This window comes from Phoca vitulina, unplaced genomic scaffold, assembly GCF_004348235.1.
Source record: "Phoca vitulina isolate PV1807 unplaced genomic scaffold, GSC_HSeal_1.0 scaffold119, whole genome shotgun sequence".
NCBI lineage: Eukaryota > Metazoa > Chordata > Mammalia > Carnivora > Phocidae > Phoca > Phoca vitulina.
This window is the reverse complement of record NW_022589822.1, coordinates 10,745-38,145: the sequence shown is the minus strand read 5'-3', so window position 1 is coordinate 38,145 and position 27,401 is coordinate 10,745. Positions and strand designations below refer to the sequence as shown.

The following is a 27,401-nucleotide window of genomic DNA, read 5'->3' as shown; positions in this document are numbered from 1 at the left end:
AACTTGGTATTAGCCAGATGTTCCTGCTGGTCTTCTGTGGGGGGGCCAGTTTTGCTAATTCTCAGGTGTCTTTGCCTGGGCAGAGTTGTACCACCCTTGCCAGGGCTTAGTGTGAGCTGCTCCAGATTGCTCTATGTGGCTTTTGTTCCCTGAAGGCCTTCTGTGCCACTTTAGAGGATGAAAATAAAAATGGTGGCGTCCAGTTCTCCAGCCCCAGAGCTGAATGATCCCGGCCCCCACTCTTCATTATGCCCTCAGGGAAAAGCAGTCAATCAGTTTTGTCTCCCTGGTTTCCATCCACACTCTGTTCACCCAGCCTGTGACCAAGCATTTTTATCTCAGGCACCGACCCCCTTTTGGGTCTCCAAATCCTGCAGATTCCTGTGGCGCTCACCCACGCCGGTCCTCCCTGGGGGAAGGAGGAGGGTCTTGCTGTGGTTCTGCTGCTTGCTGGGCCCCTGCTCGAAGAGCAGTCACCTGATCGTGTCGTGGTTGCTGGTTTATGGCAAAACTGAGCTGAAAGCCCACTCATAGGCTCACTGATTGCAGCCGGCTTCCCTGCTCTAATGCTTGCGATCTCTGCCGCACTCAGGCACCCCCGTTCTTTCTGTGACCCTGGGGATCCTGAGACCACACTGCCCCACCTGGGATTCTGCCCTACTTCACCACCTGAGTGCCTTTCAGGCAGGGAAGTCCCTCACTGGAGCAGATTTCTAGAAGTTCCAATTTTGCAGTCCACTGCTATATCACTTTCAGGTAGCTCGCTGACTGAGGCTCCCTCCCCCCACGGCTTATTTTACGATATGTTGGTTCATATTCACTTCTCCATACCTCTTACCTTGCAAAAAGTGGTTGTTTTTCTATTTGTAGAATTGCAGCGATTCTTTCCTTACATCTCAGATGAGTTCGCAGGTGTTCAGAATGATTTGACAGCTATCTAGCTGAATTCCAGGGACAAGATAAAACTAGGATCTGCTACTCCTCTGCCATCTTCCTCCTTCTCAGCCTCTTGTGCTGTGGTTATCTGATTTTGATATCAGTAAAACTGGCCTCATAGGATGAGTTGAGAAGTGTTCCCTCCACTTCTATTTTGGAAGAGTTTTTGAAAAATTGGTATTAATTCTTCTTGAAATGTTTGGTAGAATTCACCTTTGAAGTGATATGGACATGGGCTTCTCCTTCTGCAAAGTTTAAAAATTATAGATTCAGAGCTTCCAGTCCAACATGGTGACGTAGGGGAGGATCCTGATCTCACCTCCTCCATGGAACACACCAAATTACACCTATTTACAGAGCAGTTCCTCCTGAGGAGGAACTGAGGGCCACCTGAACAGCTTCCACACAACAAAAGATAGAATAGCAAAACAATAGCGGGAGAGATGGAGACACAGTAATGCAGGGAACCCCTACCCCAGATGCTGCAAACTGCAGTGGTAAGAGATAGTACTGAGGGACTGGGAGCACAGTCATCTGTCCTTGGGCACAGGAAAAAAGCCATGGTTTAAAAGAGAAACTAGCTCATAAAATAGAACTAGAACTCCAGCAAACAACAGAATAGCTGCTGGAACTCTCCGGGTCAGAGGGACTGGTGAGCGACGTGGTTTGTGCTCCCCCTTCCCCTTGAAAGCACTGACCCGAGCAGAGTCTGGACACCATAGCCAGTTCGAGGTCTCAGTGAGCCCCAGGTCCCTTACCTCACATCAGCCCTGAACTCCTGGGGCACAGAAAAAACACAGTTTAAAAGATCAATTAGCATATAAAAGAGCCAGCACTAGAACTCCACCAAATGGTGAGGGAGCTGCTGGAACACTCTCTGGATGGGAGAGGCTGACAGACATGATCTATTCTCTCCATTCCCACCTTGAAAGCACAGACCAGTACACAGTCTCGGCACCAAAATTGGTCTGCTTTGCCTCAGTGAGCCCCAGGCCAGCCCCAGCCATCCCACCAAGGTGGCCACAGAGCAGTGCACGCTGGGATACCCCTGGTTAGTGCTCAGTACAGCTCCAGCCATTGTGCCAAGGTGATACAGGTGCAAGGCACCCAGAACACTCCAGGATCACAACACTTTGGCTTCAGATACCTTGCTAGGGAACCTCCAATGCAGAGTGCTCTGGAACCTCCTGTCTGATGTCTGCTTTGGATCCAGCTGCCCCACCAAGGCACCCCTATGTGGAGCACCCCATAACATCCCTGTCCATGCCAGCCTCAGCTCCATTCACCTGGGCAAGGCACCCACTACGTCAAGCACCCCAGGACACCCCAGCTTGCACCCACTTCAGCTTCAGCTGTCCTGCCAGGGCACACTTCGTGGGGAGAGCCCAGGGACCACACCAGTCCATGTCCACTTCAGCTTTAGCCATCCTGTCAGGATGCCCCCTGTATGGAACACCCCAAGACCCCCTGACACGTACCCTACCTTGGCTCCAGTTGCCCTTCCAGGGTACCCTCTGTGAAGAGTCCTGGAACATCCTGGTTTATATCCACTTCAGCTTCGGCTATCCAGCCAAGATGTCCTCTGTGCATAGATGTCCAGGACCCCCCAGCTTGCATCCACTTCAACTTCAGCTAATCCTGTCAGGGCACCTTCTGTATGGAGAGCCCAGGGACCTTCCGGCCCACACACAGCCTCAGCTCCAGCCACCTTGCCAGGGCACCCCCACATGGAAAACTTGAACTACCCTGGATAGCACCCACCTGCTGTGTGGAGAGCCCAGGGACCATACTGACCTGTACCCACTTCAAGCTTTAGCTTTCCTGCCAGGGCGCCCACTCTGTGGAGAGCCCTGGGACCCCCAACCCATGCCAGCCACAGCTCCAGCCCGCCAGCAGAAATCACCAAGCATACAGTCTACACAGGACCATTCCTTCAATTTTAGAAGTAGCTGTTCTGCCTAATGCATAGAAAGAAAGATAGAAAGTTAAACTAAATGGGGGAAATAAGGCAACATGCTCCAGAAGAAGCAAGACAAAACATCAGTAAGATAACTAAATGAAATGGAGATAAGCAACATGCCTGATAAAACATTTAGAGTAATGATTGTAAAGATGCTCACCGGTCTGAAGATAAGAGTGGAAGAACTCAGTGAAAGCTTTAATAAAGATATATAAAATATAAAAAAGAACCAGTCAGAGGTGAAGAATACAGTAACTGCAATAAAAAATACCCTAGGGGGAATCAACAGATTAGTGGATGCAGAAGAACATATCAGTGATCTGGAAGACAGGGTAATGGAAAACACCCAAAGCAAATAGCAAAAAGAGAAAAGAATAATTTGAAAACATGGGGATAGGTTAAGGGATCTCTTGGAGACATCAAGTAAGCACATGTTCACGTTATAGGGATCCCAGAAGAAGAAGAAGAGAGAGAAAGGGACAGGAAACTTACTTGAGGAAATAATAGTTGGAAACTTCAGTAACCTAGGGAAGGAAATAGACATCCCGTTTCAGGAAGCACCAGAGAATTCCAAACAGGATGAACTGAATGAGGTCCACATCATGACACAAAGTAGTTAAAATGTCAAAGATTAAAGATAAAGAGAGAACTTTAAAAGCAACAAGAGAGAAGCAAAAACTTACCTACAAGGGAAACCCTATTTTTCAGGAGAAACTTTGCAGGCCAGAAGGGAGTGAAATAATACATTAAAAGTGCTGAAAGGAAACCAAAAACCCACAACCAAGAATACTCTATCTGTCAAGGTTATCATTCATAATCAAGGAGAGAGAAAGAATTTCCCAGACAAATAAAAGTTAAAATGAGTTTATCACCACTAAACCAGGCTTACAAAAACTGTTAAAGGGACTTCTCTAAGTGGAAAGGCCAGAAGTAGACATAAGAAAATTATGAATAAAAAGATGTGAAATATGGCAGCATATACATAAAATGTGGAGGAGGAGTTAAAAAATGTTTTTTTTTAGAAAGTGTTTGAACCTAAATGACCGTCAACTTAATATAGACTGTTACATACTTAGGATGTTACCTCATGGTAACCACAAACTCAGAACCTGTAAGAGATACACAAAAAATAGAAAGCCACACATAACAGTACAGAAACTCATCAATGACAGAGAAGGAGCAAGAGAAGAAGAAAGGAACAGAGAAATACAAAATCAACCAGAAAACAATTAACAAAATGGCAATAAGTATATACCTATGAATAATTATTTCAATTGTAAATGGCTTACGTGCTCCAATCAAAAGATATATGGTGGCAGAATGGATTAAAAAGAACACAAGACCCATTTTTATGCTGCCAACCAGAGACTCACCTCAGATCTAAAGACACATACAGTCTGAAAGGATGAGAAAACATTTACCATGAAAACGGAAGTGGGGGAAAAAAGTCCTGGCTAACAATACTTATATCAGGCAAAATAGGCTTTAAAACAAAGACTGGCAGAACAAACTCCACAACTAAAGGCAGAGAAGAGGCCACATTGAAGACGGTAGTAAGACGGGAGATGTGGTGGGGCGTGAAATGGACCACAGCAATCTGTGGTGGGTAGGGGAGGGAGCCATGGGATGAAGCAGAGAAAAATAGAGTATCACACCGGGAACCCTGCATGGGGAAGACGAATCCACATAACATTTGGCTTTGAAAGCTAGAAGGGCCGAATTTCATGAGTTTTCATAACCGCGAGACTTAAGGCCTGGAATTTTAAAAATTGAGGCTCAGTTCTGGAAGAGCCTGGAGGGTAAGAGTGAACTGAGTCCCCCACCCTTAAGGAGACAACACAGTGAACAGCCTGTGGAGATACAGCATAGAAGCAGCAGTTTGGAAAATGCATGGGACACATGGGAGGCAGAGTAGTCTACTCATTTCAGAGTGTGTCCCATGAAGCAGGGATGGCTGACAGACTTTTCCAGGAACAAAGTAGCTCGCAGGCATCATCTTCCATCCCCACACCCCAGCATAAACACATGGCACCTGGGGGAACCAGTGACTAGAGGAAACAGAAGAGTGAATTAGTGATCTGGAAGACAGAGTAATGGGAAGTAATCAGGCTGAGCAGCTGAGTGAAAAATGGTTATGCAAAATGAGAACAGTCTTTGGGAACTCAGTGACTCCATCAAGCATAATACTCACATTAAAGGGATCCCAGAAGAAGGTGTAGAAAATGTATCTGAAGAAATAATAGCTGGAAACTTTCCTAATCTGGGAAAGGAACCATCCAGATGCAGGAGGCAGAGAGATCCCCCGAAAAAATCATACCAAGGAGGTCCACACCAAGATACATAGTAACTAAAATGGCAGAAAGTAGTGATAAAGAGAATTTTAAAAGCGGCAGAACAGAAGACAGTGACACACAAGGGAAACCCCATAAGTGTATCATCTAATTTTTCAGCTGAAACTTGCAGGCCAGATGGGAATGGCATGATAAATTCGAAGGGCTGAAAAGAAAAAATCTGCAGCCAAGAATACTCTGTTTAGCAAGGCTATCATTCGGAATAGGAGAGAGAAAGTTTCCCAGAAACAAAAGCTGAAGGAGTTCATGACCGCTAAACCAGCCCTATAAGAAATATTAAAGTGGACTCTCTGAGTGGAAAGGAAAGACCATAATTAACAGTAGGAAAAGTAGGAAACCAAAAGCAGTACAAATAAGTATATCTGTAAAAATCAGTCAAGAGATTCACAAAAGGATGTAAAATATGACATTATATACGTAAAGCATGGAGGAGGGAAGAGGAGTGGAGAATGGGTTCACACTTAAATGACCATCAACCTCATATAGACTGCTATATGCAGAAGATATTATATACAAACCTAATGGCAACCACAAATCAAAAACCAGTAATAGATATGCAAAGAATAAAGAGAAAGGAATGCAAGTATATCACTAAGGAAAGCCAACAAACTATGAAAGACAAGAGAGGATCAGAGAACTAGAAAAACAACCATAAAACAAGTACCAAAATGGCAATAAGTACGTATCTATCAGTGATTACTTTTAATGTAAATGGACTAAACATTCCAATCAAAAGATATAGGGAGACAGAGTGGTTAATAAAATAAGAACCATCTGTATGCTGCCTATAAGAGACTCATTTCAGACCTAAAGATATGTGCATACTGAAAGTGAGGGGATGGAGCAACATTTATCATGCAAATGGAGGTCTAAAGAAAGCCAGAATAGTAATAATTATATCAGAAAAACTAGACTTTAAAACAAAGACTGTAACAAGAGACAGAGAAGGACACTATATAATAATAGAGGGGAAAACCCAATAAGAAGATATAACAATTATAAACATTTATGCACCCAACACGGGAGCACCCGAATACATAAAACATAAAGGAACTAATTGGTAGTAATACAATAATAGTAGGGAACTTCAACACGCCACTGACATCAATGGACATCATTCAGAAAGTCAACAAGGAAACTGTGGCTTTGAATGACACACTGGAACAAATGGATTTAACAGATATATTCAGAACATACCATCCGAAAACAGCAGAATACACATTCTTTTCGAGTGCACAGGGAACGTTCTCCAGAATAGATCACATATTAGGTCACAAAACAAGTCTCAACAAATTAAAAAAGATCGGAGCCATACCTTGTATCTTTTTTGACCACAAAGCTATGGAACTAGAAGTCAACCACAAGAAAAAATCTGCAAAGACCACAGATACATGGAGGTTAAATGACATGCTACTAAATAATAAATGGGTCAACCAAGAAGTCAAAGAAATCAGAAATTACATGGAGAGAAATGCAAATGAAAATAAAAGGGTCCATAATCTTTGGGATGCAGTAAAAGTGGTTCTCAGGGAATTTTATAGCACTATAGGCCTACCTCAAGAAGCAAGAAAAATCTCAAGTAAACAACCTAACCTTACACCTAAAGGAGCTAGTGAGAGAGCAAACAAAACCCAAAACCTGCAGAAGGAAGGAAATAAGGATTAGAGCAGAAATAAACGAAGTAAAAAGTTAAAAAAAAAAAAAAACCAGTAGAACAAATTAAAGAAACAAGCAGTTTCTTGGAAAATATCAGAGAGAGAGAGAGCGCGCAAATAATCAGAAATGAAGGAGGAGAAATAACAACTGGCACCACAGAAATACAAATAATTGTAAGAGAATATTATGAAAAAGTATATGCCAACAAACTGGGCAATCTGGAAGAAATGGACAAATTCCTAGAAACAACCTACCAAAATTGAAGCAGAAAGAAATTGAAAATTTGAACAGATCAGTTACCAGCAATGAAGTTGAATCAGTAATGAAAAAACTCCCAACAGACAAAAGTCCAGGACCAGACAGCTTCACAGGGGACTTCTACCAAACATTTAAAAAGAGTTAATACCTGTTCTTCTCAAACTTTTCCAAAACATAAAACAGGAAGGAAAGTTTCCAAATTCATTCTCTGAGGCCAGAATTACCCTGATACCAAAACCAGATAAACAAAGACACCACAAAAAAAGAACTACAGACCAATATCTCTCATGGACATAGATAAAAAAGTCCTCAACAAAATACTAGCAAACCAAATCCAACAATACATTAAAAAAATCATTCACCACACACAAGTGGGATTTATTCCTGGGCTGCAAGGGTGGCTCAGTATTCACAAATCAGTTAATGTGCTACATCATATCAAGAGGAGAAAAGATAAAAATAATGTTATCATTTCAAAGGATGCAGAAAAAGCATTTGAAAAATAACATCCATTCATGATAAAAACCCCCAACAAAGTAGTTTTAGAGGGAACATACTTCAACATTCTAAAGGCCTTATGCCCACAGCTAGCATTGTCCTCAATGGGGAAAAATTGAGAGCTTTACCCCTAAGGTCAGGAATAAAACAAGAATGTCCACTTTTGCCACTTTTATTCAACATAGTACTGGAAGTCCTAGATACAGCAATCAGACAACAAAAAGAAATAAAAGGGGGCGCCTGGGTGGCTCAGTTGGTTAAGCGACTGCCTTCAGCTCAGGTCATGATCCCAGGGTCCTGGGATCGAGCCCCGCATCGGGCTGCCTGCTCGGCCGGAGGCCTGCTTCTCCCTCTCCCACTCCCCCTGCTTGTGTTCCCTCTCTCGCTGTCTCTCTCTCTCTCTCTGTCAATTAAATAAATAAATAAAATCTTAAAAAAAAAAAAAAGAAAGAAATAAAAGGCATCCAAATTAGTAAGGAAGAATCCAAACTTTCAGTCTTTGCAAATGGCATAATACTATATAAAGGAAACCCTAAAGACACCACCAGAAAACCAGTAGAAATGATAAATGAATTCAGTAAAGTTGCAAGATACAAAATCGATGTATAGAAATCTCTTGCCTTTCTATACATTAATATTGAAGCAGCAGAAAGAGAACTTAAGAAAACAATCCTTTTTACAATTGCACCAAACATAATAAAATCCCTAGGAATAAACTGAACCAAAGAGGTGAAAGACCTGTACTCTGAAAGCTATAAAACATTGAAAGAAATTGAAGATGACACAAAGAAATTGAAAGACATTCCATGCTTATGGATTGGAAGAAGAAATACTGTTAAAATGTCTATAATACCCAAAGCAATCTACAGAATTAATGCAATCCCTATCAAAATACCAAAAGCATTTTTCACAGGAGTAGAACAACCAGTCCTAAAATTTGTATGGAATCACAAAAGACCCTGAATAGCCAAAGTAATCTTGAAAAATAAAAACAAAACTGGAGGTATCTCAATTCCAGACTTCAAGTTATATTACAGAGCTATAGTGATCAAAACAGTATGGTACTGCCACAAAAATAGACCTATAGATCAATGGGACAGAATGGAGAGCCCAGAAATAAACCCACAATTATATGGTCAAATAATCTTTGACAAAGGAGGCAAGAATATGCAATGGGGAAAAAGTCTCTTTGACAAATGGTGGGAAAACTGGACCTCTTCCTTATACTATACACAAAAGTAAGCTCAAAATGGATTAAGGAGTTAAATGTGAGACCTGAAACTATAAAAATCGTAGAGAAGAGCACAGGCAGTATGTTCTTTGACATTGACTATAGCAACATCCTTCTAGATAATGTCTCCTGAGGCAAGGGAAACAAAAGCAAAAATAAACTATCGAGACTTCATCAAAATAAAAAGCTTCTGCACTGAGAAGGAAAGAACAAAACTAAAAGACCGCTTACTGAATGGAAGAAGATATTTGCAAATGACATATCTGTTAAAGGGTTTGTTCCAAAATATATTAAAGAACTTCTAGAACTCAACACCAAAAAACCCTAAGTATTAAAAAATGGGCGGAAGACATAAACAGACATTTTTCTAAAGAAGACATCCAGATGGCCAACAGACACCTGAAATGAGCTCAACGTCATTGATCATCAGGGAAATCTGAATCAAAATTACAATGAGATATCACCTAACACAAGTCAGAATGGTTAAAATAAAAAAAAAACACAAAGTGTTGGATGAGGATGTGGATAAAGAGGAAGCCTTTTGCACTCTTGGTGGGAATGCAAACTGGTGCAGCCACTGTGGAAAACACTATGGAGGATTCTCAAAAAGTTAAAAATAGAACTACCCTATTATCCTTAATTGCACTACTCTGTATTTACCTAAAGAATATAAAGCACTAATTTAAAGGGATATATACATGCCTGTGTTTATAGCAGCATTATTTACAATAGCCAAACTACGAAAGCAGCCCAAGTGTCCATCAATAGATGAATGGATAAAGGTGTTACACACATACACACACACACACACACACACACACACACACACAGAGGAATATTATTCAGCCATAAAAAACGCAGTTTTGCCATTTGCAATAACATGGATCAATCTAGAGAGTATAATGCTAAGCAAAATATGCCAGAGAAGGACAGATACCATATGATTTCACTCATATGTGGAATTAATAAACAAAACAAATGAACAAAGGGAAAAAAGGAGATAAACCAAAAAACATACTCTTAACTATAGTGAACAGATGACTACTGCTAGGGAGGTGGATGATGGGGTGTGAATCAGGTGAAGGGGATTAAGAGTGTAATTATCTTTTTTTAAAAAAGATTTTACTTATTCATTTGAGACACAGAGATACGGAGAGAGAAAGAGCATGAGCAGGGGGAGAGGCAGAGGGAGAGGCAGAAGCAGGCTCCCTGCTGAGCCAGGAGCCCGATGTGGGGTTCGATCCCAGGACGCTGGGATCAGGACCTGAGCCAAAGGCGGATGCTTAACCATCTGAGCCACCCAGGTGCCCCAAGAGTGTAATTGTCTTGAGCACTGAGTAATATATGGAACTGTTGAAACACTGTATTGTACACCTGAAACTTATAACACTGTATTATCTATACTGGAATTAAATTTTTTTTAATTTAAAAGAATAAAAAGAGAGGACTGAAATAAATAAAATCAGAAATGAAAAAGTGAATGACACCACAGTAATAAAAAGATTACAATAGAGTACTACAAAAAAATATATGCCTAGAAATTGGGCAACCTAGAAGAAGTGGGTAAATTGTAAATATTTTGCTTTTGAAGATTTTATTTATTTGAGAGAGAGAGCATGAGAGGGGTGAGGGGCAGAGGGGAAAAGCAGACTCCCTGCTGAGCAGGGAGCCCAACGCGGGACTCGATCCTGGGACTCCAGGATCATGACCTGAGCTGAAGGCAGTCTCTTAACCAACTGAGCCACCCAGGTGCCCAGAAATGGGTAAACTCTAGAAACATATTACAAAATTCCAAAACTGAATTAGGAAGAAATAGAAAATCTGAACAGACCAATTACTAGTAACAAAATTGAATCAGTAATCAGAAACCTACCAAAAAATAAAAATTCAGGATCAGACGAATTCTACCAAACATTTAAAGAAGAGTTAATACCCATTCTCTTCCAACACTTACAAAAAATAGAAGAGGAAGGAAATCTTCCAAATACATTCTACGAGGCCAGCATTACCCTGATACCAAAACCAAAGACATCAGAAAAATAAAACAGATCAGTATCCCTGATGAATATAGATTCAAAAATCCTCAACAAAATATTAGAAAACCATATCCAACAATACATTAAAAGGATCATTACCACGATCAAGTGGGATTGATTCTGGGGATGCAAGGATGGTAATATATTTATGAATCAGTCAGTGTGATACACCACATCAATAAAACAAAGGATAAAAATCATATGGTTATTTCAAAAGATGCAGGAAAAGCATTTGACAAAATTCAATATCCATTCACTATAAAACTCAAAAAGTGGTTTTTAGAGGGAACATACCTCTAATAAATAAGGGCATATATGACAAATCCATAGCTAACATCATGCTCACTGGTGAAAATCGCAGCACTTTAAGATCAGGAACAAGACAAGAACGTCCACTCTCACCACATTTTTTTAAAGATTTATTTATTTTGGAGATTGAGAGAGAGAGAGAAGGGTCAGAGGCAGAGGGAGAATCTAAAGCAGACTCAGCACTGAGCACAGAACCCGATGTGGGGCTTGATCTAATAAATAAAGGCATATATGACAATCCCATAGCTAACATTGTGCTCACTGGTGAAAATTGCAGCACTTTAAGATCAGGAACAAGACAAGAACCTCCACTCTCACCACCTTTTTTTAAAGATTTATTTATTTTAGAGATCGAGAGAGAGAAGGGGCAGAGGCAGAGGGAGAATCTAAAGCAGACTCAGCACTGATCTCAGAACCTGATGTGGGGCTTGATCTAATAAATAAAGGCATATATGACAATCCCATAGCTAACATCATGCTCACTGGTGAAAATCGCAGCACTTTAAGATCAGAAGCAAGACAAGAACCTCCACTCTCACCACCTTTTTTAAAAGATATATTTATTTTAGAGATCGAGAGAAGGGGCAGAGGCAGAGGGAGAATCTAAAGCAGACTCAGCACTGAACACAGAACCCGATGTGGGGCTTGATCTCATGACCCTGATATCATGACCCAAGCTGAAACCAAAAGTTGGACGCTTAACTGACTGTGCCACCCTGGTGCCCCCACTGTCACCACTTTTATTCAACAGACTACTGCAATCAAATAACAAAAAGAAATATGAGGCATCCATATTGGTAAGGAAGAAGTTAAGCTGTGTCCATTTGCAGATGACATGATACTATACATAGAAAACCCTAAGGACTCCAACAAAATGTACTAGAAGTAATACAGTAAAATTGTCAGAATACAAAATTAGTACTCAGAAGTCAGTAGTGTGTCTATATGCTTATAACTAAAGTAACAGAAAGAAATTAAGAAAACAATTTCATTTGCAGTTGTGCCAAAAAAAAAAAACAACAAAAAAAAACCTAGGAATAAACTTGCCCAAGGAGGTGAAAAACTTGTACTCTGAAAACTATAAAACATTTATGAAAGAAATTGAAGACAACATAAGCAAACAAAGATATTATTCCCTGCTTATGGATTGGAAGAATTAATATTGTTAAAATGTCCATACTACTCAAAGCAATCTACAGATTCAGTACAATCCCTATCAAAATACCAATAGTATTTTTCACAGAATTAGAACAAGTGATACTAAAATTTGTATGGAACTGCAAAAGACTCTGAATAGCCAAAGCAATCTTAAGAAGTACAAAGGTGGAGGTATCACAATCCCAGATTTCAAGATATATTACAAAGCTATAGTAATCAAAACAGCATGATACTGGCACAAAAATAGACACACAGATCAATGGAACAAAATAGCTCAGAAATAAACCCACACTTAGGTGATCAGTTAGTGACAAAAGAGGCTGGAACATACAATGAAGAAAAGAGTGTCTCTTCAAGAAATGGTGTTGGGAAAAGTGGACAAGTACATACATGGAAAAGAATGAAACTGGACCACTTTTTTTTTAAATCATACATAAAAAGTAAACTCAAAGACTAAGGAACTAAATGTGAGACCTGAGACCATAAAAATCCTAGAAGAGAGCACCAGCAGTAATTTCTTTGACATTGGCCTTAGTGACATTTTTCTAGATATGTCTCCTGAAGCAAGGGAAACAAAAGCAAAAATAAACTATTGGGACTATCTCAAAATAAAAAGTTCTTGCACAGTGAAGGAAACCATCAACAAAACTAAAAGGCAACCTACAGAATGGGAGAAGAATTTTGCAGATGATATCTGATAAGTGCTTAATATCTAAAATATACAAAGAATTTATATAACTCAACACCAAGAAAACAAATAGTCTGGGTAAAAAATGGGCATAAGACATGAGCAGACATTTCTCCAAAGAAGACATTGAGATGGCCAACAAACCCATGAAAAGATGCTCAACATCACTCATCATCAGGGAAATGCAAATCAAAACTACAATGAGAGATCACCGTACACTGATGAGAATGGCTAATATCAAAAGGACAAGAAATAACAAGTATCTGTGAGGACGTGGAGAAAAACTCTCATGCAGCATTTGTGGGTATGTAAACTGATACGGCTATTGTCCAAACTATGGAGGTTCCTCAGAGAAAAAAATATGGAAATACCATATGATGCAATAATTGTACTACAGGGTATTTGCCCAAAGGAAATGAAAGCACTAATTGGAAAAGATATATTCATACTTATGTTTATTGCAGCATTATTTACAATAGGAAAGATACAGAAGCAACCTAAGTGTCCATTGATAGATGAATGGATAAAGATGTGGTATGTACATATAATGGAATATTATGCAGCTATAAAAATGATCTCTTGCCATTTGTGACTACATGGATGGACCTAGAGAGTATTATGCTAAGCGAAATAAGTCAGTTAGAAAAAGACAAATACCATTCCATATATGATTTCAGTCATATATGGAATCTAAACAACAAACGAATATACAAAAAAAAGCAGAGGGGCTCCTGAGTGGCTCAGTCGGTTAAGTGTCTGCCTTCAACTCAGGTCATGTTCTTGGGGTCCTGGGATTGAGCCCTGCATCGGGCTCTCTGCTCAGCGGGGAGTCTGCTTCTCCCTCTCTCTCTGCCCCTCCCCCCCACTTATGCTCTCTGTCTCTCTCAAAATCTTTTTTTCTTTTTTTTAAAAAGATTTTATTTATTTATTTGACAGAGACACAGCGAGAGAGGGAACACAAGCATGGGGAGTGGGAGAGAGAGAAGCAGACTCCTTGCGGAGCAGGGAGCCCAATGTGGGGCTCGATCCCAAGACGGACCCTGGGATCATGACCTGAGCCGAAGGCAGACGCTTAACGACTGAGCCACCAGGCGCCCCCTAAAATCTTCTTTTCACAAAAATCAGAAATAGACCCATAAGTACAGAGAACAAACAGATGTTTGCCAGATGGGAAGGTGGTGGGGGATGGACAAAATGGGTGAAGGAGAGGGGGAGATAATAGGCTTTCAGTTATGAAAATTAATACGTTACAAGGATGAAAGGTAGAGATAGTCAATGATAGCATTATATGGTGACAGATGGTAGCTACATTTGTGGTAGGCATAGCATAACATAGAGAAGTTGAATCACTGTGTGGTATACCCGAAACTAATGTAACATTGTGTGTCAACTATACTCAAATCTTAAAAATTATAATTACTCAATCTATTTGTTGTAATTATTCAGATTTCCTATTTCTTCTTGAGTCTGTTTTGGTGGTTTATGTCTTTCTAGGAATTTATCCATTTCATCTAAGTTATCTAATGCATTGACATACTCTTGTTAATAGTATTCTCTTAGGACCCTTTCATTTCTGTGAAGTTGATAGTGATTATTTCAGTAATTTGAATTGTCTGTCTTTTTTTCTTGGTCAGTTTATGCAAGGTTTTGTCAATTTTGTTGATCTTTCCCAAAAACCTATTTCTGGTTTCATTTATTTTTCTCTGGTGTTTTCTGTTCTGTATTTAATTTTTTCTGCTCTGATTTTTATTTCCTTCTTTCTGTTAGCTTTGGATTTAATATGTTCTTTTTCCAGTTCATTAAGGTAGAAAGTTATTAGTATGAAATCTTTTTTTTTTTCTTAGCCTGCTCAGGCTACTATAAAAATTTACTGTAGACTGGATAGTTTAGCAGAAATTCATTTTCTAACAATTCTGGAGGCTTGAAGTCCAAGATCAAGGTGCCTGCCTAGCTAGATTCTGGTGAGAACTCTCTTCCCAGATTGCAGAAGGCCCCTCTCACTATGTCCTCACATGGTAGAAAGTAAGACAAAGTAAGCTCTCTGGTGTCTCTTCTTACTAGTACACTAATTTCACCATAAGCCATCATGGCGTCATCTAAACCTAATGATACCTTAAAGTCTCCCATCTCCAAGTACCATCACGTTAGCGGTTAGGGCTTCAATATATGAATTTCAGAGGGATACAATTCAGTCTGTAACATCTTTCTTCTCTTTAATGTAGGTGTTTACTGCTATAAATTTCCTTCTATGCACTGCTTTTGCTTTATCCCATAAGTTTTCCTTCTGCTACTGATTTCCAGTATCATTCCATTGCTAAGTCCAATAGCTGAGCCCCCCCCCCCCCCAAAGTAAGTTTCTAACAACTCTGCTCTTTTTCCTGTATATTGATTACTGTTTCCTGGTTTTTTTGCCATATCTCATAATTTTTTGTTGAAAACTAGATGTTTTAGGTCATGTATTATAGCAACTCTGGGTACTGATTCCCATCCTCCGGGGTTTGTTGTTTGGTTATTTGCTTAGTGACTGGGCTGGACTTTTTCTTTGAACTTTAGTTTTCCCACAGTGTGCAGTCTCTAATGTCATTTCTCAGAGGGATAGCCTTGAGCATGTGTAGTCACACTGGAGTGACACAACTCTGAGTGTCTCTTTTCCTAATCTCCCTGTCAAGCTTCTAGTGCTTGTCTGCCTCTGTTGGTGTCACACCCAGATGTTAGCCTCCACTAACTGTATTTTTTGGTAACAGTTCCCCCAGACATAAATTGATCCAGTGTAATCTAATAGAGCTTCTAATAGAACTTCTGCCCTATGTGTAGGGCTAGGTGAAGGAAAGGAACCTCAGACCTGTCGGGCATGCCTTGTGGGAATAGAGCTTCTGCATCATGGAGCTAGGGGTAGGATGGGATGGGAGGAGAAATGTTAATGACTTTCCCCTGCTGGGGAGAAAGCATAGCTTTTGACTGAGACCTGGAGGGAAAGAGCCTCCAGGTTTTAGTTGCCTGGAGTAGAGCTTCTGTCTCAGCTGAGGGATGGAGCAGGTCATGGCTTAAATGCCATAGACTTGCTGTTCTTACAAGAATTAGATAATTTTCTTATATGTGTTTCTCCATTTGCTGTATGCCCTTAGGATATTCATAGTTTTCAGAGACTTTAAATGGTGATGGCTTTTGTTTTCATAATTTTTCAAGTTACAGTTGTTTTGTTGGGGAGAGGGTCTGTAGAACTCCTCATACTATAATTCTGGAAGTGTCCAACTCTCACTCATTTTGAGGGCTCCATTTTTTAAAACTCTCAGATCATACCCTTAATTTAGGCTTTGGAAACTATAATCCTTGGATCAAATCTGCACAAAGTTTCATTGGAATACCATGATGCCCATTTATTTACATATTGTCTATGTCTAACAGAGTTGAGTAATTACGACAGAGACCATTTGGCCCAGGAAGCCTAAAATATTCAGTATCTGGCCTTTTACAGAAAAAAAATGCCAACCCCTACTTTAGTTTATCTGCTTTACTAAAGTCTTTTCTTACTTAAAGATAAAAGTGCTTCTGTAGTAAATATGAGTTGTCAAGAATACCAACTATAATTAAAATCAGATTTGGCTTAAAGATAAAAATAGCAGATTTGTAATATAAACATATTTTCTGGTTTTTCCAACATTTTCAGATCTGGTAGCTCAGCGAGGAGAAAGATTGGAATTATTGATAGATAAAACAGAAAATCTTGTGGATTCGGTAAGTATGGGATATGGTAATATTTTTCAGGATCTAAATAAAGTAGAGAAACTGGTTGATGGCTAACACAATAGGGAGACATGTTAAATTTAATAATTTACAGGGTTTTTTCCTTTCTAACTCCATTATGTGATTATGTTGTGATGATAAGGATAACAATGAGGCATAGAATAAAAGCCACAACCCATTAGAAACCATTAATGAAATTTTGGTTTGGAAAACATACTCAATATACAGAAACAATTTTTTAAAGCTGTAGATTAATGCCTTTATAGTTTAGCTCAGTGGCATATACCATTTATTTGTGTACCAAAGTTTTGTGATACATGAAACAAATGTGCAGGCCAGTTGTGATCCAGTATGAATCCTGAAAACTGGACAATTCAGTCACTTTCTTGCTTACCATGATAGCTTGAGCCTTCATTGTATCAAGCAAGAGTCAAATTGGGAAGGGCCAATGAGCCTTAAAAGAGTCAGTGTGTCCCTGTGACCTACTTACGCTACAGTTGTGTGTGTCTTTGCATTTTCCATCTGGATAGTGGATGGGGGTTTTCAGGAAAGATGATAGATATATAGTGAATAGATGGAGGGCAGAGATCAGTGAAATTCTAGGTCTACACAATTACAAATTTAAATGCGGAGTAGTTTACACCTTGAAATGGTTTAGTGAGTGATCATGTTTATTCGCACCGGCAGCTAGATTGTAGTGGTTAGGAGCACAAGCTCTACAGTCAGGCTGCCTGGGATTGATTCCCCTCTCTGCCACTTAGTAGTTGTGCAACCTTAGACAAGTTACTTAACCTCTCTGTGCCTCAGGAATCATTGTCTGTAAAATGGAGCTATACGTCATTAAATCAGATAATGCACGCAAAGTGCCTAACACGGTGTCTTGTGCATAGTAAGAGCTATTTCAGTGTTTATTGTTATTGTTAGTTTTATAGGGACATGTATTAACAGTAGTTTTTAGGAGGATAATAGTTTTAAGTCAAAGCACATGGTAACTGGAGGAAGGGTGGTACCATACAGCAAGTCAAAATACCAGGTTTTTATAATGGCTCACTTTGTAACCCATTGCTATGGGGCAAAGAAATATCTGATCCCAGATCTGCAGATCAAATTCTTAATCGAAGATTACTCTGTTTAGCTAGAATGGTCTTGTATTTAGCCAGTGCTAGTATAGCCTGTAATTTCCAAATAAGTCTTTAATTTTGTTGACTATGTGACCCAGAATAACAGAAGGTACTAATTAATTAACAGATGTCTCTCTTTGTGGAGGCATAACATATGTAGAATAAAGTGCAGCAAGTGTACCATTTAGTTATTTTTTACACGTATGTCTATATGCATGTAACCGCCACTTAGGTCAAGAAAAAAAAAACATTTCGAGTACTGCAGAAAGCTGCCTCATGCTCCTTCCTGTTAATAATCCCCAACAGAGGTAACCATTTTATGACTTACATTACCCTAGATGATATTTTGTTTGTTCTTAAAGGTACAGAAATGGATTCATCTGTTATATACTAGCTTCTCTCTGGCCTCTTTCACTATTATATCTATGAGATTCATTCATATTGTTCAATATGGTAATAGTTTATTTTATTGTTTTGTACTATTCAGTTGTATAAGTCTGCCTACTACAATTTGTTTATCCATGCTCCCCTATTGGGAATCCCTTCTAATTCCAGATTCTGTAGAATTATCTGTTGATCTATTGATCTAGTCATTTTTTTCAGTCTTTTTTTCCTTCTGTGTTTCATTTAGGATAGCTTCTGTTAGTTTTCTTTTGTGGTTTGTAATCTGCTGTTATTCCCACCTCATATATTTTTCATCTCTACAAGCTTGATTTGGTTCTTTTTTAGATCTTCCACATGTCTCCTTTACATGTGCGTATTTTCCTCTCCCTTCTTGAATATATGAAGTATATGTACAGTTGAACTGTTTATTCCACTTTTGGTGAATTTGGGCATACAGCTCTGTTGGATATATACCTAGGAGTGGAATTGCTGGGCTGTTAGGGAATTTTGTTGTTTGGTTGCTTTAAACTCTTTGTGTCTGGTGGGAATGGTTCAGTAGATACTGAGAAGTCAATGTTGCAAAAGAAAATGAATAACTGAAGGAGCAAAGTTCCTTGGGTTTTGGGCCTCATACAAGTAAATACATATCTTCTTAATGGAAACTGAACAGATTTTTATGGCTCAAAAATCCCAGGATTATATTGGGTAGAACAGGCAAATGTGTTTGCAACCAACTGGCTTAGAGGGAACCTTTCTTCCTGGAAGCATAAAGAGGAAGAGGCTTTCACACTAGCAGGAAGAGCCATTTGTGATTCTTGACACCACATGCATTACTTCGGTGGACAAGAAAAAGGGGAGAAGCTTTTCCAGTGGGCTCGTACTGCTTACCATACACCTGACCAAGTCCTGCTTCTGAGAACTAGTGATTATGAATGGCTAGTCTCGACCTGTGAAGACAGTAATGAATTCATGATTCAACATGATTAATGAAAGTAAAAGTTTTACAGGTATTACTATAAATTGGTTATGTAGTCAGTGCCAGGGATCAAATAAATCTTTTTTTTTTTCTAGTCTGTCACCTTCAAAACAACCAGCAGAAATCTTGCACGAGCCATGTGTATGAAGAATCTCAAACTCACTATCATCATCATCATCGTATCAGTTGTAAGTTTTTGTTATTTTAGTGTATTATTTTATTTTTCAATCTTTAAGAAACTGGATGCTGGAATTCTTTCTCAATGATTAGCTGTCCTGTGAAATCACTCCAAAATATTGTACTTAAACTCCATCTTCCTGAATGTTTATATGTAAGGAACCAGGCAAGGCATTCCAAATATTCCTGGATATTTAATGTTTCTGTCATCCCATTTGAAATGGGATTCTTTTAAAATTACATTTTGTAATTCCATATTTTCTAATTATATTTCTATTTTCTAGCTGATTGCATGCTCCGTTTCTTTATTTCTGTTTTTTTCTAATTGATCTGTTTTTGTGTCTGGCAATTTTGTATAACTCTTATTAGTTGTAATAGTTTGTCAGTTTATTCTTCTGTATTCTGATTCTTCTGTCAGGAATCAGCAAACGTTATGTAAAGTGCCAGATAATAAATATTTTATGCTTTTCAGGCTGCATGTAGTCTCTGTCACATATCCTTTTTTTTTAAACCTTTAAAAATATAAAAACCATTCTTAGCTCACAAGCCATGGGCTGTCATTTGCTGACTCATGCTATAGGTAAATTATGTTACCGTCTGTTAATAATTTCAACGTTATCAAATTTATATACACACGTTCTATATAATTCTACATAACTATATATAGGTATGTATATGTATATATAATTTGCAGTTACTAGCAATGTTGAATAATTATGGTGCCAGTGGGCATCTTTATTTAGTTCCCGGTTTTAAGTGGAATGCTTCTAATATTTCATTTATAAGAGTGATATGTAGGGGCGCCTAGGTTGGCTTAGTCCGTTAAGCATCTGCCTTTGGCTCAGGTCATTTGGAGCCTCCCTCACGTAGGGCTCTCTTCTCCCTCTACCCTGCTCCCCCACTCGTGTTCTCTGTCTCTCAAATAAATAAAATCTTTTTTAAAAAGAGTGATATGTATTATGAATTCTTGTTAGATTTTTATCATCAAAGTTAACTTTATTTTTGTTTCTAGATGACCTAAAGTTTTAGTCATGAATAGGCGTTTAATTTTGGGAAATGATATTTCTCTTCCCAATGAGTTGACAATATGACTATCTGCATTTAATAGTAATATATAGAATTACAGTAATAAATGTACTTATAACTATCCTTTCATTTCTGGGATAAATACTAAGTGGCCATTATGTAATCTTCTTTTAATGCATCATGAGTTCAATTTCCTAATGTCTATTTAGTAGTTCTCGTGTTTATAAATGTAAATGAGTCTATATGCTGTTCTCCTTTTGTAACCCCTATGTAAACAGATATTGGACCTCTTTGAACTATCCTGAATGTCTGATAACCTTTTTAATATGCATTACATTTGAGAGAATTATTTAGCTCACTCTTGCCTGCAAGCTAATTTTCTTTTCAGCTCAGTTCATCTTATGTATTCATTTTTCATAGATATGCTTTAAATTTCTAAGAACTCTTATTATTCTTAATGTAACCTTTTTTTTCATGGAGTTCTCCTTGTTAACAGATGTACCCTCTCTTTGAATTTCTCTGGATATATGTTAAGGATACATCACAGGGAATTAGCTTATGTGATGGTGGGAGTTGGCTTGGCAAGTTCAAAATCCTTAGGGCAGGCTGTCAGGAAGGGCAGTCTGGACTGCTGGGGCAAGAGCAAAGGCATAATTCATAGACATAATTTCTTCTTCATCAAGGAAACTTCAGCTCTGCCCTTAAGGACTTCTAACTGAATCAGGCTAATTCGGATTATATAAGATAATCTGCTTTACTTGAAGGCAACTGATTTATGGGCTTTAATCACATCTACAAAATACAGTAACACCTAGGTTAGTGTTTAATTGGGTAACTCTGTACTATAGCTAGCCAAGCTGACACAAATAAAAGTGATCTGGGAGAAATACAGTTATGTTTATCTATAATGGGTTTATTATTTTTGTTTTTAAATGAATTATATAGGTATTTTTAAAGCTTTATTTCTAATATGGTAAGTGTTGATAGTTATAATCCCCCTATGTAAGAGCTATTTGGACTCCTCAGTAATTTTTGAGAGTGTGAATAGGTCCTGAACCAAAAGTTTGAGAGCTGCTGCTCTAAGGAGGGTGGGAGGGAGATGCTTTACTTTGGGGGTAGTTTATGGCTGGGTGAAGCAGCCTTTCTCCCCATCCTCTTGCCATTTGCAGAAGCCCAAAGTTAACTGTGCGCAGATGCCTCTGACTCAGCTCCACTTTTCCTTGACCCCTGTTGAAAGACCTCCACCTTAGATAGCTGCATTTACCTAACAGAGAAGAGCAGCCATCAAGTTGATGTTATACTAGAAATTGTGCCAGAGCCTGGAATGTCACATTGCTCAGGATACTCAGGTGGCACATTCTAGGCTCCTCAGCTTAGCTTCTTCCTTCTACTTGGGTCTGCAAATTTACAATGATTTATAAAGCTGGATTATTGTTAAATTCAGATTGTATTTATTGATTACTTACTACATACATAGCACTGTTCTTAATGCAGTATCAGTCTCTCCCAAAAGCTGTTGTTGTCTAATATATTGTACTTCAGCTTTAAAAATCCTTGTATTTCAGCTGTGGCAAATAGTCAACTTCATGTCATACTGGAATATCTGTGAATGTGTGTGTGTGTGTGTTTGTATGTGTACCTGTGAGTAGTTTATTCGTTAAGAACCAGAATTTGCTGTAAACCACCCCCTCCCTCACATTTGTAGAGAAGTAAGGCAAAAGCACTCTGCTGACTTTCGGGAGCAAGCATGGAATTCATAAATGTGTTTTTTTTCTTAGCATTGAGTAATGAAATCAGCCACTTAAAGATATCAAAAAAGTTGTAATTTAAAGCAAGACAAATGACGAAATCAATGCAGTGATCCTAATGTTTAAAATAAATCTGTTTTTTGGAATTTAGTAATGTGAACAAGCGTATACTATTAAAAATATAGTTCAGGGGCTGCTGGGTGGCTCAGTCGGTTAAGCGTATCTTAGGTCATGATCCCAGGGTCCTGGGATTGAGCCCCACATTGGGCTCCCTGCTCTGTGGGGAGCCTGCTTCTCCCTTGGGCTCTGCCCCGCCCCCTGATTGTGTTCTCTCTCTTTCTCTCCCTCAAATAAATAAAATCTTTAAATATAGATTATATATATATATATATATATATATATATATATGTATATATACACTTCAAAAATCCAATACAATTAAAAAGTTAATCCATCTGTAATAGGACCAGCATTTTTACTGTGTTACTTGTATCATCAGCTTTCTTTTGATTTGGTTATTGTAATTATCATGTCATTATTCACCAAAAGGTTCATAGCAACATTCTTGCTCATAGGCGATATAGAGCAGAGTCTCTACTCAAACTTTTAAATATTTCTAATCATCCTAATAATGAAAAGTGACACGTGTGTAAAACCTAAACATATGCTTCATAATAAAATTATACATCAGGAGAATTAAGATAATTTGTGATTTTGATAATTAATGATGTCTCAATAAGAATTGTTCATGTAGCTTGATTCTGCCTGGTTTCCAGTGAAGAGAAACAACCCCACTGCTTTCTCTCCCAATGAAGAACATATACTAGAATTCAACTGTGTGAGAGTTATATCAGAAAGGATCCCTTTAATTCCACTTCTGCCTTTGAAAATACTTGATTGGTGTATTATATTATTACACAACTACTACTGTAATGGAATCAGTATCTGTTAATAGGTTTTTACTATGCTTTATGTATTATTTATGAGCCTATGATAGATTCAAGAAAATAAAATTGCCTTCCTTCTCCCTCTAGGTGTTCATCTATATCATTGTGTCACCTCTCTGTGGTGGATTTACATGGCCAAGGTGTGTGAAGAAATAAAAAAAAAGTTGTCATTAACCAAGGATATGAGACAACAAGGAGTTAAAAGCAATCCATGTGATTCAAGCCTTTTAATACTGACAGATGGTGTCTGCCAGTCTCTTCAACCCTCTTCTATTTCCTTTTTTTTTAATCTTGTACGCTTCCAGATTTATCTTTGTCCAGTTTATTCCAGTGCACTTCAGATTTAACCATTTATTGCAGTAGTAGCCTTAAAAAGGCTTTTGTTTCTTTAGTTTGTTAATTAGAGTCATCTATTTAGAGAAATGTTTTTGTTTGTAATTGCACATAGCTGTCACCAAGGTAGAAACCACAAGTCTTATGAGCTGTCTACTAAGACTTTGGATGACCTTTGTATTTGCACACAAAAGTATTCCAGAGACAGCATTGCTAACATCTCGTCTTAATATCTTTTGCTATTGAAGAGTTTTAGGTGCTTGAAAACAATTTAAATGGAGAATCGTTATTTGGGGAATTGTAATTAATTTGTTGGTGCTGCTTGTTTCTAGGAGCCCATGCAGGTAAAGTTTTAAACATTTTCTGTCAGTCATATGGGGAACATTTTGCTAGCCCATTAGAAATACACAGAATTAACTTTGTCCTTCTAGTATTCACTTTCAGGAAGAACGGTTTGACCTTTCACAAACCTTGCAGAGCATGATATCCTCTCTTTCCCCATTGCAGTTGATTTGAAAAGATGATGGTTTAAATATTGAAGGTTGTGGTTTTTTATATACTTCTTTCTTTTTGGTGGATATTTAGAGCAATTGTATAGTTAATAGAATGGGTAGTGGAGGAGGTGGAGAGGCAAATTCTTCTGGCTCCCCAGAGAAAAATAAGAGAACCACGGTGGATGTACTAGTGTTTTAGGTATATAAGGGAGAGATAGTATGGGGAATTTTTTCCAGTCTGGGAAAAGCCCAAACTGAATATAGTGAACAGTCAACTCTAGGGTTTGGGTTTGAGTTCTGTTGAATAATAGTTTTAGTATCCTTGATGGATTAATAAATTCTGTAATCTAGTTTTGAAGAATTTTTTTGTGAAACTTGAGAATAGACAGTATGATATGTATATAGAAATAATACCGGACAGTTTACCATCCATTTAACTGCAGTGTGGGAAAACTGGAGTGTAATCATTCTGCTTTGGCTACACTGGCATCTGTTACCTATTACGTACTTGTGGTGTGTATCTGAAAGGACATTTGCTGCCCTAAATCATTTATTTATCAATAAATGCCAGTAAATGGAAATTATATTACATTTGACTATTTTCCAAATGAACAAAGTAGTCTATAAAACTTAGCCACCTGTGTAATCCTAGTCATGTGCCTTGAATATATATCTGTCTCATAATCTGGCTCATGCTATCTGTTCTTCCATCTAAACGTTCTGATTCATGCTACCAGATTCATTTATTTGACATATACTTTAGGCCCACTAGAACTCTTCTTGGTGATCACACATGGCGCAAATGTTTCTTGGTCTTCTTTATCAACACTAATGCCTTTTAATTATATCAGCATTTCCTATTGGAAAACACATTTGTTCCGGGAAAACATTTGGCATTCCTGAATAATAATTTCCAAATGTCTTTAATCCAAAGAAAAAGACTTAAAGCGTATTTCCCTTTCTTATACACACCTGAATAAAAATGATGTGCATGTTTTAGGGATAAATTACTTAACTATTCATTGGTCTATTTATGTATAAGAATGCTTTTTAAAGCACATATCTTGTTTTAAATGACGCACAAACTGAAGGCATTAATAAAATTTAAGAGTAATGTAATGAGCTTTAGAATTTCCTCCTGGAATCTAATTTCTTCTGATGACATTTTGCCATAGTTTACTTACACTAAGAATACATTAAGAAGTGTGACCTGGGGAGGAATTAAGATGGAGGAGGAGAGAGACCTTATACTTGCCTCATCCCTTGAACACAGCTAGATAAATATCACATCATTCTGAATACCCAAGAAATCAATCTGAGAACTGAGAGAATAGACTGCACAAATAGCGGGAGAAAAAAGGCCACACCATGGGCGGTAGAAGGTGTGGAGACATGATTTGGGGGACAAAAGAATTTCAGGTCCTGTGAAGGAGAGAGAGTCCTGATCAGGGAGAGTAGAGGGAAGAGAGAGCAGTACACAGAGCATTGCACAAGACACACACTTCCCCAAAACCATTGATGGAAAGCAAGAGGGGCTGATTATTGCAAGTTTTTATAAGCAGCAGAGCTCAAAGTGTGAAGTTTTAGAAGTCTGTGCCATCGCTGGGGTCATGCCTGGCAGGCTTAGCAGTGCTCCTGTGGGGAAGGAGGGCAGAGGCTTGAGTGGATATCGTAGCCCGAGGATCCCCTGGGTCACACCAGGAGAGACCATTCCTCTTCTTGGAAGTGCATTTGGGAGAGGTGGCATGGCCTATCTGGGGACAAAAGAGCTGGTGGGCACCATTGAGCTGCCCTGTTCATTAGCATAGGAGTAGAGGCACATGCTGAGGGCAGCTAACCTGGACACCAGCTTTTTGCTGTATTTTACCATAAACTCCAAACCCCTGTGCATTTGTGTGACTGCCGTGGGACAACCTGCACAGCCACAGCATGGTGAGAATCTCACCCAGAGGATGAGCACGGGTCTGTGAAACCCAGCTGGTGAATCTGAGACAAAACAGGAACACTGTGCTGCCAAGTGGGCAGACACTTTGGATGCAGGGTGAAGGCAGGGATCTGAGAGTAGGCTGATGCCATTTTTACCCTCACCCATCAGCACAGAAGGACTTCAGTGAGCAACACAGCACTCACAGTGGAGGCTTGAGCCACTTACACCAAGCCCTGTCCCTCCCCCCACACACTCCACAGGTGCTTTTTTACTAGGGCAAGTGTGCCTGAGAGAGCAGCAGTGGGCCCCTCCCCCAGAAGACCAGCACAACCCTCCTCCCACACCATATGCACCAAGTCTACTGACCATAGAGTGTTACAAAACTTCAGCTCTAGGGGAAATAAGATCTAGCCTCTTAACAAGCAGACCAAAACACACCTAATTAAAACTTGCTATACAACGGACAAGGTGCAAACACTCCCCACTGTAGCCAAGGAGAAATTCTGCAGAGAACTGACCTGAGCGAAAGAGCAGCTAAAACACAACAGCAGAGTGCACACAGCATAAAGCAGAAACCTTTCCTGAAGCACCAGGCCTTGAACAGTATATGACCTCTTCTTAATGTAGCCATTACTTTCAGGAGCAGGAAACATAATAGGCTTTCCTAACACATGAAAGAAGAGACCCAGACAAGATGCCAAGATAGAGGAATTCTTCCCAAAAGAAAGAACAAGAAGAGGTACAGCCAGGGATCTAGTCAAAACAGTTATAAGTAATATGCCTGAACCAGAATTTAAAACAACAATTATATGGATACTAGCTGGACTTGAGAAAAGCATAGAAGACACTTATCATAGAGATAAAAGACCTGAAAACTCATCAGGCCGAAATAAAAAATGCTATGACCAAGATGCAACAGTGACAGATGTAATGACCACAAGGATGGAAGTATCAGAGGAATGAATAAGTAATATAAAAGATAAAATTATGGAAAATAATGAGGTTGACAAGAGGAGGGAAAGAAAAATACTGGATTATAAATGCGGACTTAGGGAACTCAGTGACTCAATAAAGCATAATATTCATATTAGAGGAGTCCCAGAAGAAGAGAGGGGAAAAGGGGGCAGAAGGTTTATTTGAGCAAATTATAGCAAAAAAACTTGCCTAAGTTGTGGAAGGAAGTAGACATCCAAATCCAGGAGGAACAAAGAAGTCCCATCAAAATCGACAAAAGCAGGCCAACACCAAGACATATCATAGTAAAATTAGCAAAATACAGAGGTAAGGAAAGAATCCTGAAAGCAGCAAGGGAAAGCTACAGGGGAAGACAGATAAGGTAACAGGAGATCTCTCCACAGAAACTTAACAGGCTAGAAGGGAGTGGCATGATATATTCAACGTGCAGAATGGGAAAAATATGCAGCCAAGAATACTTTATCCACA

At 38.9% G+C, this 27,401-nt stretch overlaps 1 protein-coding gene across 1 annotated transcript in view; it reads left to right on the top strand.

Annotated features, from left to right (window-relative positions):
* Positions 1-25,266, top strand: part of VAMP7 (vesicle associated membrane protein 7) — a 61,394-nt gene extending 36,128 nt beyond the window's left edge. Inside the window, exons 6-8 of the mRNA XM_032398751.1 lie at positions 16,749-16,816; positions 19,402-19,494; positions 23,292-25,266. Coding sequence (XP_032254642.1) covers positions 16,749-16,816; positions 19,402-19,494; positions 23,292-23,360 — 230 coding nt within the window. The 3' untranslated portion in view covers positions 23,361-25,266. The remainder of the gene's footprint in view (positions 1-16,748; positions 16,817-19,401; positions 19,495-23,291) is intronic.
* Positions 25,267-27,401: the final 2,135 nt, after the last annotated feature.